This window comes from Phyllostomus discolor, chromosome 10 (assembly GCF_004126475.2).
Source record: "Phyllostomus discolor isolate MPI-MPIP mPhyDis1 chromosome 10, mPhyDis1.pri.v3, whole genome shotgun sequence".
Lineage (NCBI taxonomy): Eukaryota > Metazoa > Chordata > Mammalia > Chiroptera > Phyllostomidae > Phyllostomus > Phyllostomus discolor.
Genome location: NC_040912.2, coordinates 17,829,988 through 17,843,852, shown reverse-complemented (window position 1 = coordinate 17,843,852; position 13,865 = coordinate 17,829,988). Strand labels below are relative to the sequence as shown.

General features: G+C 38.1%; 1 protein-coding gene across 1 annotated transcript in view; it reads left to right on the top strand.

Moving 5' to 3' along the window:
- The window catches only part of HDAC9 (histone deacetylase 9), an 825,092-nt gene that overhangs the window by 646,249 nt on the left and 164,978 nt on the right, over window positions 1-13,865 (top strand). The window contains exon 19 of the mRNA XM_036010543.1: window positions 13,704-13,759. Coding sequence (XP_035866436.1) covers window positions 13,704-13,759 — 56 coding nt within the window. The remainder of the gene's footprint in view (window positions 1-13,703; window positions 13,760-13,865) is intronic.

Sequence of the window (13,865 nt, the reverse complement as noted above, 5' to 3'; positions counted from 1 at the left end):
CTTAAAGATGTTTATTATAATTATTTAAAAATATCTGATAGTTTTAATATCTGAGTCACTTGTATGTTTGTAGTGCCTTATTTTTCACTTGATTATACATCTCATTATTTTGCTTCTTTACATGTCTTATAATACTTGATAATATACTAAGCATTGTATTTAAAAACAAGTAGAGGTTTGCATGGTTTCCTTCTCCTGCCCTCTGCTTTGGAGTTTAATTCTTTTAAAAATTTCTTTGTGAGCCCTGACTGGCATAGCTCAGTAGATTGAGCGCGGGCTGCAAACCAAAGTGTCGCAGGTTCGATTCCCAGCCAGGGTACATGCCTGGGTTGCAGGCCATAACCCCCAGCAACCGCACATTGATGTTTCTCTCTCTCTCTCTATCTCCTTCCCTTCCCTCTCTAAAAATAAATAAATAAAATCTTTTTAAAAAATTTCTTTGTGTCCTAAGTTTTTGAATGATTTAAAGAAAAATGTGCTTTTTGGTTTATTTCATATTACATTGTTCCTATTGCAGAACTGAAGTTTTGTACGTACGTACCTTTTTCCTCTAAACTGAGTGTGGATCTCTAAAACAAACGTGTTTTTGAGAGGATGTTGATGTTCTCTCCCGTTTCACATTTTCTCTCTCACACGTATGAGGAGCACCTGCCAGCAGTTGTAATGGCGGCACATTGACCTAGTACTTGACTTGATTATTCACCTTGAATTGAAAGAAAGAACATGCATATCACTTATATGCTCTCTACACATCTGCTGTGAATGGCTACCGAACACCAGAGAAAGGGAGAAACCTTGTCAGTCACATGTTCACTCTTATGGGAAATGGCCTTGTTCTTGACCTTCACACCTCCTGTGTACCGAGTGCCCCGACTCTTTATGACAACTTTTAATTTACTTATGGAATTATTTACACCTCAGAAAAATGACAGACATGCAAATACTTTCTAACTCCTAGGTTAAAAGGTGAGGCTGCCTACTACTTAGATTTTTCACTCAGAAATCAAGACCTGTTGCCCACTTGGCCCGTCTGTGATGATCCTACTGCACAGTCTGCTTCCTTGCAGGTTCTTATCCTGCCCATCTGCTTTTCTGATGGCTAATATTTCACTTTCTAGTTTGGAGTTTTGACTGCCTGCTCCATGGTAACTGGATCTGCCTATTCTAGCCTCTTCATCTGGTTCTTTGCCTCAGACTGTCCAGGTTTCATTACTTGTATGTGGTTTAGCTCATACTGACTAAAATTGCTGCATCCGCCCTCAGAGTCTGTTTACATCTCTCCTCTCCAAACCTTGCTGAGCTCTTCTCAGTCCCTGGCACCTACTTTACACATTTAGTCTGAGTCCTGATGATATTTTTTAAATAACTTAGATGGGAGAGAATGCTTCCTGAAATAAATTACACTCTCAAATTTCACATTTACTTACAAGGTTTTCTACTGCTATATTTTTGATATTTTAAGTATAGAGCAAATATAATGGGGAAAAATCTCCCAACTAATGTATGTTTATTTTTAATATTTGATAGTATTCAATTTGATACCTGCTGATTTATGTATAATGCAGATGTTTCCTTGCTTTTTTTCTTTAATCTCTGCAAAAAGAGTTTTGCTCTTTGATATCAGTGTCTAAATTGTACATATCATATACAGTTGGAGAATGTAAGTATTTCACATCTCTGTAATTTTATATGACAGTAAATTTCATACTGAACACCATGAACTTCTAAAATGAGAAGTCTGATCAGTTGATTCAGTATTCTTTCTACATGATGCTATAATGTATATAATGGTACATAATTTAATTCCTTGAGTTGAAATTTTTATTCAGTTGCCTACTTTTAACTGAGTCGACCAATTTAATTATTGGTAGCTATTCATGTTAAAGTCTCATGGAGAATTAGGATTTAATGAAAGAAGAAAATTCACAATTAGAGTAAGAATAATAGGGCCACAGTTAAAAATTATGTACATAAACACTAGACATTTTGATAATTGTTATAAAATGTACATTGCCACTCTTAAAATTTTTGAAATTTTATGTATCTAATTAAATAAATGTATGTATGCACCAAAAGCTACTGAGAAACGACCATTGATTGGATGCAAATCTACTGTAGTAAGATGCGAGCGAGTGTAACAACAGTGACCTTACTATGAGGCATTTTTGATGCAGTCTTTTCCCCTCGATACCATCTATGCTCAGGTCTTGGTCATTACTATCATCTTTCTATTATAATAGAAAGAATATTCTATATAATAATCTTTCTATATAATAATAGAAAGAATAATCTTTCTATTATTATAATACCATGCTATTATGATTACTGCTATTATACTGTCATGCTATTATTTTATGTTCACAGGAGGCTCTGATCATCTGTCTTAAAAATGTTTTCTGTTCTGGATCTTAAAGAAAAAAAAACAAAAGCAAAAACTCTTTGCCCTACTTTCTCATCTTTAGAAATTTTCATACTAAGGCTCTTTTTACGTGATGAAAAATACCTGATTTTTTTCGGTCAGTGTGGTCCAAAAACCAGTCATGTTTCAAAAAGTTAAGGGAATTAAATTGTTGGGCATTTTGTCAACTGAAACCACTGGTTGATAAACTAAGCAAATTGCTTTCAGTGGGTTATTATTGCCTTACCAAGACCCACATCCTGATGTCTTCCCCCACCACACACACAACAAAAACTTCTTCATAGTGAATCCATTGTTATTATTTTCATTCAGGGCTCAGCTTAAATTATGTGTAATATAAGCACCATCAAATGCCCTGTCTTCCTTCCACCAGGAGACTGGTTCTTCATGAATGTGTTTATTCCTATCTATAGCGACATCGTTGCCAAGCTCAAGGCTGTGGGCATTATGGGCCACAAATGCCAGGCTTCCTAAGAACTGTTTTCCAGTGCTGTCATCAAGCTCCTTCCTTCTGGATTCTTCAGGGAGAAGGGCTGGCAGCTGCGCATATGCTTTGAGGTCCACCATTCAGTTAAACTGCTAATGCTGGGCTCCTGTTTTCCTGGCTCCCTTGAGCTCACTCAAAGAAACAAAATGGTATTCCCATATGTCCCTTATTGTTTTCTTGGCAAATCTCCCTGCTTCCTTTAACCTCCCAGATTCTAGCATGTGAGAGACAAACTTTCTTTGTGAAAGTTTTTCCCCTCAGAGGCTGTAGATTAATAGCATTGATTCTCAAGCAAACTCTCTATTTAGAAAGCCCCTTTTAAAGACCGAAGTTAACTCGTTTTAAGGCGTATATTAGTATATTCCAAAATAAGATGCATCCCAGTGAATGCAGGTTTAGGGAACCCAAAAGACTTGATTTACTAATTTGAATGCCAAATTTTACCCCAATACAAATAGTTCTAATATCAGTAGGAGATACCTATTAACTGAGTGTTCAAGTATCCTGCAACACAGTATTTTTTTATTCTCATATTCCTGTTCAGTTCCCTCGCTTCAGAAAAGGTCACAAAACTAGATTTCATATTTTATATAGAGAATTAACAATGAAGATATTACACAGTATTTCTTATAAACTTATGGAATTGAGCACAAGTGGATAAAGTCTAGCATGTGTCAGTAGTAGGTCTCTAAGTAATATAATCTCTTTCTCTCTCTTTCTGTCTTCTCTAAGACTCTCACAATTAAGGCAGACAAACTATTTGTGATGTTTACTAGGCATAATGAATTTCTTTTATTTCTAAGTAAGATCTTATTGCAAGGAAGTAAAGCTGGGAAATCACGGGGAACTATTTTTTCCTCACAGATATTAGTGTAGCTAAAGAGGAAGACTTCCAAGTACAGCAAAGATCTACAGTTACTATTTCACAGGAACTTTGAATGCAGTTTCGTTGTCTGTGGTTTTGGTTACCTACAGCCAACTGCAGTCCAAAAATATGAAATGGAAAATTCTGAAAATAAACAATTTAGAGATTTTAAATTGTGCCCAGTTTTAGTAGCGTCTGATATCTCATGCTATCCTGCACGGGACGAGAATCATCCTTTTGTCCAGCATACCTGTGTGGTGTCCGCTCCCTGCCCATCAGTCACTTAGTAGCCGTCTGGGGACTCAGATCACCTGTCCTAGTATTATAGAGCTTTTGTTCAAGTGACCCTTATTTTACTTAATAATGGCTTCCAAGTGCAAGCATAGTGATGCTGACAATTTGGGTTTGCCAAGGAGAAGCCATAAAGTGCTTTCTTTAAGTAAAAAGATGAGTACACTACAATAAGGTATTTTGAGTGAGAGCGAATTCACGTGACATTTACTGCTATAGTATATTGTTATAATTATTCTATTTGATTACTAGTAATTGTTATAATCTCTTTCTCTGCCTGATGTATAAATGGATTATAAACTTCATCATAGGTATGTATGCATAGGAAAGAACATAATATAGAGAGGGCTTCATACTACCTGCCATTTCAGACATCCACTGGGGCCTTGGAACGTGACCCCAGTGGAAAAGGGAAGACTACTGTGTAAGGCATATTGCACGAGTGATTCGCTGTATCATTCATAATGGTCAGCTCTAGATTGCAGGTTATTTAACAGGCCATTAACAGTACTGCTATGCCTGAGCCATTCCCGGAAAGTGGAATCTGAGAGAATTGTACAAGCTCCCACAAGGTAAACAGGAGTGGGGAAAGCAAGGCAGAACATGTCAGTAGCTGTTTTTTTGTTCTCCTAAGTGGGTTTCTGATGATCTAAACCCCCAAATCCATTAGCAGAGTGATAGGAAGGGAAGGTAGCATTCACCTGACTTTCATGTAATTGCCATTGAAAAATTTTCAGTTTTGTTGGCAAAAAGAATGGATTCTCATACCTCTATGTTGAGTGTAACTGGCACCACTTTGGAGGGGGGAACAGAGTTCAGTCAAGTTCAAATGAACCATCATAGGTGTCCCACCAGATGCTAGAAAATTTTGATGGACATTTTTGCCTTATTGAACTTTACCTGAATGGCAGGAAGGGAATTCCTCTTAATGAAGTACTTAATGTAGTAAGATGAACAGAATTATTTGTATTTTAAATCTTGTTACAACAAATATCATTACCTCCACTCAACCAAAAAACAAAAAGCAAACAAACAAAACCAAGACCCCACACAACAATTAAGAAACCCAAATAGGATTCAATAGAAGATAACATTTATTTAAAGCCATGATTTTGAGAAACAAAATTTTTTAGTATAAGAGGAGAACATCAGGATCTTCTGCCTAAATATTTCAAAAGCATTATCTTGACCGTGTTTCTGACTTCTTTACCTCTGTCCAACTTAATGTAAAGACCTGGGAGTTTATTACCGTCCATAAAATGTATCAAATCAGTTAATGCATGCTTTATTTTCATTACTCTTTTGAGCTATCAGCAGGAAAAAGATTTGAATACTTAGCAACCACTTTTATTGTGAGGCTAGAAAGGGCACTGGAGAGCACACGGATTGGTTAGAGGAGATAAATTGGCTCTCTTAGCATAGTCATGTAAATTGCAGGTTCTGGCTGTTTTCAGCACGCCTTTATACCAGCACCAAATAGCTTATGTACCACTATGCTTGATAATTATAGTTATCATTGAATGTTGAGTAGATTAACATATTTCCAACTCTTCTTTTAAATATCAACCTATGTATGTAGGTAGAGGAATGTATCTTAAAGTTATTTTCAAAGTGGATAATGCATCAGTGTGAATCAGAAGTACCTTGGATTTTGACTTCCAGTGAAATACTTCAAGCACTTAAGTCATTGCACATGACATTTCGATTCAGCAAGTGTATTGGAAGTAATAATTCAACCATCACATCTTTACTTGGAAATACATGCTATAGAGTTTTTCCATGCTGTGCTTGGTTTTGATACATATTTCTTCACTGAGGATTGATACTTTAGTACATTTACAAATACTGTAGTGGTAATACTTGGGCATCATGAGGCAATTACTGAGCTCTAAATTAGCAGTGCACTAAAAAAGAAATTTTAAAAACAGAACTCCAATCAACTAGTCTGACATGCTCAATTGCTCTTTGGATTGTAGTAAGTTATATTATATATAAAACATTTTCAACAGGAAAGATTTATTCTTGTAGCTTTCCCAACTAGAATTACATTAAAAAAAATAAGTAAAAAGCTAATAGTCGATCAACTACTTCTTAACAGAGAAGCAAATCTCATCAGTTTATAAATATCACACAGACTTTCTGTACTGTACACTATAGTTATGCTTCTATAAACAATAAACAAATCAAACTTAGTATGTGGCTAATAGGCCTGCTGGGTATTAGGAGTAGTTTAAGCTCTAGTTCATCACTTAATATTTCTAAGAGTTTATGAATGATCTTTGCTTTTCTCTTAATGGATTCTGTACGCATTGGCTGATTCCGTATGCAGTATGTTCTTGATTTTCTACGTCACTCTCCTCAGTGGCAATTAGGCCACATTATCATGCTTTCTGAAATCCAACTTACTCTATGTAGAAAGTGGAAATTCATTATGGTCCTTGTTATCCATTGAATTTACCTATTTGACCATGGGGATGTTAGAGGAATGAAAATATACATTTCCGCTGTCCCTGAGACTATCTTAAGGAATGCAACAACTAAAAAAATCAGATTCATACTTTCCAATGTTCAGTTCCCATTAGTGCCATTGCAGTACACTGAGTTGATGTGGAAGAATTTGAACTGTGGTAAGGTGGAGCGAAAAAGCGAACCCTTAGAGTGGTTCTAGTGATATGCTTACTGACTACCCTTTACTTTCCTAGGGAGGGTTTGACTGTATCTAAGGAATACACAAGTAAGTTTGACATTTTGATAAAGTTAACAAGAAAATGGAAATTTCGTCAGTTATTAAGACAGACTCCTTTCCTTCTCATTCAAATTAACTTTTACATAGGGATGTTAATCATAGACCACAATAATCAAAAATAAAACAAATCAGTCAATCAGACTAAGTGGGATATCATTACAAACTGAGACACCTTCTCAGGAATGAGGGCTGCACGTCTTTAAGACTGCAAACAGAGGGCATGACTGTGATGTACCTGGGCTCGGGGATGGTTTCCCTGTGGGGGCGATGTTGGAACTGAAATGGGCAGGTGAGGGTGTGTTGTCCAGGTAGAGGCAGGGCACAGGCAAGTGGAAGGCATTCTGCACTGAACCAGGAACATGGGCAAAGGCCTGCGGCTGGGGGAAACAAGGCCAGTGTGGCTGGAGCGGAGAAAACACGTGGATGCTGGTAGGAGGTGAAGCTGAAGAGGGGGCGGGGCCAGGTTCACAATGTGGCTAGTCTTAAATGCTGGCTTTTATTAACTGCACCTGTTCAAAGGTGCCAGCCTGTCTGGGATAGAATCCCAGCACTGTCACTTGCTGGTTATAAACCTGAAGAACCTTCAGCAAGTTCTTTAATCTTTCTACTACTGAATTTTTTCATTTATGAAATGAGGATAATATCTGCCCTCAGATATTGTTAGGATTAAGCGAGTACAAAATTTTAGAGCTTATTATTTGTCACATTACTATTTGCAAATATGATTTTATGTTTTATATGTTACATTATAGAATTACAATACAGGGTGGGGCAAAAGGAGGTTTACAGTTGTGAGTACATGAACACAATATTCTTGTATTATTATTTGTTAATTATTGTGTTATTTTCCATACAGACAACTATAAACCTACTTTTTCCCTGCCCTGTATAATACTGTTATTTGTCTTTAATTTGTATTTAATTTGTTCTTATTAACAGGAGATACTTAAATATACTCTTAGTCTGGTTGCAACAATCCAGCGTAGGAAAAAAATTGATGACACCAGAGAGCGAGGGGAAAACTGTAGATGAGGTTACCTTGAATAGGTCAGAGAGGGTGGGATTAAATATAGAGATCAATTAGTAGCCTTTAGCTAGGATGAGGCAAAGGAAGGGAAAGATGGGTAGATTTTATGCTGGAAGGATGAGGACATTTTATTCTAATTGCTTCTATTTTCTAAGTGGAATGAGAAGCAAAGTCATCAGCAAGGGGTAAAGAGTGTGCAGGGGTTAACGGAGGTTTGAAAAAAGAAGGTAGAAATTCTCGTCTGAAAGACTCGGAGAGTTAATTGACCAAGGGATATGTTATGATTGCTGGGTGTCATGAAGAGCCTACCTGAGGTTTGTAGCCGTGAATTTAAAGGAAGACCAGTTATGTTCCTTTTATACAGTTCCAGGTGCAGGAGCAGAGCAGATGTGAGCTGTGTTTAATCAGTGCAGTGATGTTACCAGGGGACTGTGTTGGAGGAAGAGAGGGACAAGGTGACTGAAAGTCTGTTATGCACGGGAGGTTTGTGCCTGCCCACGTGTATGTGGAGAAGCCCTAACCGCCCCTGTGACTGTATGTGGAGAAAGCATCTGTGAGGAGTGATAAAGGTTACATGAGGTCGTAAGGGTGGGACCTTAATCTGGTTGGTAGGGCTGGCAGTTTTATAAGAAAAGGAAGAGACACTATTGTATCTTCTCTCCTTTCCCCTTTCTCCCTCTCCCTCTTCCTCTCTCTCTCTCTCTCTCTCTCTCTCTCTCTCTCTCTCTGTTCCTTATGCATGTGCACCAGAGGAAAGGCCATGTGAGGACTCCAGGGAAAAGGCAGACCAGGAACAGTGCTTGCAAGAGAAACTGAACCCTGTCAGACCTCGATCTCAACTTCCTGCCTCCAGAATGAGAGAAAGAAACTTCTGTTGTTAAGCCACCCACCCCAGGACTTTGGCGTTTCATTGTGGTAGCCTGAGCAGAGTAAAAGATCAGGAGAGTGTGTTGAAGGGAACAAGGGATGAGGTATCTGAAAGTACTTACAAGAACCGAATATAATGGACCCTAAAGTAGAGAAAGAGGGCAGTGAATATGGTGGAGGGACAAATGAGAGCAAAAGTTCAGTAAGATCAATTGACTGGAAGTCTCAGTGCACTTGAAGCATTAACTGGAAAATAGGATATGAGGAGAGTGTGATGTTTGAATGTTTGACATTGAGATTATGGAGGAGATGTCTTACCGGTAGTGGTAAGATCTACAAGTATGACTGTAAACAGAAGACAAATTTATTGAAGGTGACAAGTCAGAGACCTGACAAATCATGGTATTGAATGGGGTATCTATGTGGCTATTGAAAGTACCAAGAATAATTACTGGAGGAGCAATGGAGAGAAAGGCAGACATTCAGAAGGCCAAATATTCAAGGTGTGGATACAGCTGTAAGTACATAGATTTCAGTGGTATCTGGAAGCGAAATCAACAGGAATTGGTCATGAATTAAAATGAGATCGAGGAAGGCTAGGAGGAGGGAGCCGTTAAGGATAGCTCAGGATAAAGCTCCTGACTCCAGACACTGAATGAGTCATGGTGACATTGGCAAGTTAGAGAAGGCTGGGAGAAGATAAGGAGTTCTATTTTGGATGTACTGAATTTGAAAATGACCTTGGGATAGCCAAGTGCAGATAATGAATACTAGGCTGCTATTTTGGTCTGGTGCCCAGTGGAGGGTTCACCCTGGAAATAGAAATCTGTGAAGTATCTGGTGGGAGGTGGTAATTGAATTAATGAGAGCAGTTGCATTGCCTAGGAAGTAAGAGTGGAAAGAGAAGAGGAGAAGTTGAAGATGATGTCTTGAGTAACTACAGTATTTAATGAGCAGGCCGAGGATTGTGAACCTTCAAGAGAGAATGATTAGGAAGACAGGTAAGAAGACCAGGAGAATACAAAGTCACAGAAGCCAAGGGTAGAGGGTTTTAAAGTGGAAGGTGTAGCTAATAGTGTTGAAAGCTAATGAAGAACCAAATAGGCCGAGACCATAAAAATGTCATTGGATTTAGTGACATGGAGGCCATTGGTGACCAAAGTAAAACCTCTTCAGTGGACTAGAGGGTGTGGAAGAGAAAGTAGAGATTGGCGACAGAGGCAGAGGTGAGGAAAAGGAAAAGTGAAAAAGCCAGGTAGACTACCCTTTGAAGAATGTTGGTTGCTAAAGGGGAAGAAAATAAGTAAGGTAGTTGGGGGGTTCAGTGGGACTAAGAATAGATTTATCACTTTTTATGTGAGGGGGGAGCCCCAAAATGGAATTATCTTCTGGCAAGTGGGCCCCTTTAGTACAGGCTTCCTCCACTAAGTGAATGTTCTAGAAATGCATCTGTATCAGGATACCAGCTGGCATTGTTGTGAGAGGCGGCATTCAGGTTTGGTGAATTTCTTTTTTGAAGACTCTGAACATGTTTGCCCATTTCATGATGGGTGATTTACAAGCGTGCCTGGGCACACTGTGCTGTGTGTTCAGCAGTGTTTGACCAAAAATGGTGTGACCCCCATGCCCCACCCTCCCTATTCTCTCAGTCTCGCCCAAGAGACTTTTCTTTGCTTCCCTAGATGAAAAAGTCCTCAAAGGGAACTGTTTTGTTGATGTGGAAGAGGTGAAACAAAAAATGGCAGAAGCACTAAAAGGCATCAAAATCAAGTTCAAAAACTGTTTTGAGCAGTGGAAAGAACATCTCGATAGGTGTACTGCACCAAATGGAGAGTATGTAGGTGACAGAAGTTTAAACATGTAAAAATAAATACACACTTTTTTATAAATAAATTCCACTTTTGGGGGGTCCCCCTCATATATGTATATATTTGTATTATCTTGGTTAACATAAAATTTACTTTCAAGATGGCAGAAACATAAGCCTATTTAAAACTCAATGAAATGTATATAATTGGAAATTTAATATGGACAATATAATATGTTCGTGAGAAAACATCAATGATGGTAGAAAATGAGGAGGGGGTGGGATCCTAACGGCAGGTGGTGGGATGGACCTCAGGAGGAAGATTAACAGGTGGGAAGGGGAGTGAACTGGCGGGGAACTCAGTCTGTCATCTCACTGGGCTGTATCTTCCCTCTTCTGGGTGATCCAGTCGGCGTTTACAAGAGAGTTTTATGGGATGGGTGGGTGCCGTGGGATACCTGCTGTCCGTGCGGCCGTGAGGAACAAGAAGGCCAGCTCCATCCCCTGCAAGGTGTCAGGAAGGAGCTACCACCTGGGCAGACAGATCCGGGGAGGAGCAGCATTGCCAGGTTTCAGCTTAGGAAAGGGGACATTCCTAGAAGACAGGGGAAATGTAAGGGAGTTCACCATTTCTGAGAGCACCACAGAAGGTTTGGGTGGATCGTGATGACTGCAGAGAAATTTGTTTGCAGCAACAAGAAGATACTTTTCAACCGCAAATCAAGCAGTTTCAGAAGCAGTTTAAGTGGAATGGTGGAGGTTGCTGTGGAAGATTTTAAAGTGAAAGGCAGATTCTTTCTTTGTTCAAGGAATTTGGCTGTAAGAGAAAAAAGGAAGATGGAATTCAAATTCTATTTGACATTTTTGTCCTCTGTAATCTAGCTAATTACCTATGTGATTTCATTTCCAGTTTCTTCTTTAACATGATCTCTGTTTAGACTGATTTCCTGTATATAATATTTTCCAAACTCCTTTCTTCTAAGCCATTGTCCATGCTTTTCCTCCTGCCCAGAATGCCCTTCAAACAATTTTTCTGCCTTTTTGAACACAGCCCATTAAAATCTACCTTGCCACGTTCTCCTTTTATGTTTTTTTTTTTTCACTATGAAATAAGTGCAAGAAATAAGTTGTAAAACCATTTGGAAAGGACATGAAATTATAAATTAAAAATAACCCATGTAATACCATCACTTAGATATATCATACTGTATATATTATTTTCAACACTAATACTTCTGAAACTTATGAGTGTTTTTGTTCCACTAATTATTTATAACAAAATTTTAACAACTGTCTAATATCCTGCAGTATAGATGTACCATAATTCATATAAGCATTCTCCTATAATCAGTTAACTTCGATTTTTCCTGTTATAAATAAAACATCTTTTACGTAAATACTTGTCTGCACAGTAAATAACACCTTTAGGGCAAAAATCCTTTAAGTAGATTACTTATTCTTATATTACTTATATGTTCAAAGAGTATATAAATATTTTAAAAGCTCTAGATAGAGTGGGTTATTTTCCAAAAAGGCCATAATAAATTATCCTCCTACAAGCAGCATTTATGAGTGTATAAGGCACAACTCCATTGTCAACATAAAGTATTTTTAAAATTTTCTGCTTCTTGGTTGGGAAAAATGCCTTTCCATTGGGCTTTTCATACACTTTCATTTGATTACTTATATAAACTGAATAGTTTATTGATCACTGGATTGATCTTCTTTGTGTTGTCTAGCCATTACTTTTACCCATAAGGCAGTATTTTCAATTGAATTGTAAAAGATTATTATTAATGTTAATCTAAATGTAAAGATTATTGCATGCTAATTGCATTGCCTTATATTATAGTTGTTGTTAGTTTCACCTTGTTGTTTTCCCAATAAAATACATGCCACCTATCTGAATCTTTACTGAGTTCTCCATTGTCAGAACTCCTTTAGTTTCTTTCATATTTATCATAGATATCAGAAAGATAGTAAGTACCTTAATAACAGGAATAGGGAATATATCACCATTTGTATATCACCAATATATTTATAATTGATACTGTAATATTTGACTTCTGATTTACTCCTGAGTTAATCATTATATATGTACTTATCAAAATATGTAACAAATCAACCCATTGTGTGTTAATTACCATACCATTCTAGAAAAATTTGTGTTTGCTGAAAGCCCTAGGGAATAGACTACTTTTCCTGATATCATCTTTGTGTTTGTAGTAAGATTTGGAAAACATATCCCTGGGGTATATTGAAATTATTTCAAAAGTTTTAGGATTGTATATTAAAAAAACATTGTCTTTGGAGCATAACACTCGAGTCATAGTTAAGTGAAAGGTGGTGTAAACCATCTGATAAATGATTTTTTTTTCATGTCAAGAAACCCAATGTTTCTGAGCATTCTGGCTTTGCAAGGATTTATAGTTCCCTGCCTGCGTGCTGGAGTTCCTTCAGCTTTCCGTGAGGCATTCCAGCTAATCTGGAGGTTAAGGCATTCCTTGATCATGGACAGATCTGATTGCTACTCAGCCCTGGAATTCTTTATAAAATTCCAGAATGCGGGCTAGAAATTGACTTAGGGAATCCAATAAAGTTGCAAGTCTTGGCAGCCATCCAAGCTAAATTTATAGGCTGGAAGAAATATGGGCTTTCCATTGTTCTCTTTTTCACCTTTCTGGGTTTTCTTTTGTGTGCATGTGGGTGTGTGAGTGTAAATTTATCATTTTGCTGACACTGAAGTGGAAATAACCATTGAGGGAATCCAGCTAAAGAATTTTCACTTTGGATCTTCCCCGTTTTTTCCGAACTTTGACCCAAGCCTGCACCAAGAGTGACTTTCTTCTCCCTCTGTAGGATGTTGGCGTCATAAAATAAGAAGTTGCTCTTGAATATGAATTATGCTAGGGTAACAGCTGACGTGCACATTTGCCAGCTAGGTACAAGCTCCCAAACCCCTGTTCTTCCCTTGGCTCTGGGGTGAGCCTTTTTTTTTAAGGCACAATCTGAGAAAATGGGATCACTTATATTGTTTATGTTGATTCTGTGCAATGGTGATGGGGCAGTGAAACAAACTCGGAAGCCTCCATCTATACTTCAGTCTTTTTACGTATGCCCGATGCTCTGTAGTACTCGGAGATTCAAGCCATCCTCCCATAGCTGATCATTGGAAACATATCTTGTTCTTACAGAATGGATTTGCTGTTGTGAGGCCCCCAGGCCATCACGCGGAAGAATCCACAGCCATGTAAGTACCAGGGACGGTTGCCCATCTCCAAGCGCCACGGTTCCTGGCAGTCACCTGCCCCGTGCATGTCTCTGAAGCCTCTAATTGTTAGCAGATGGAATGAAAA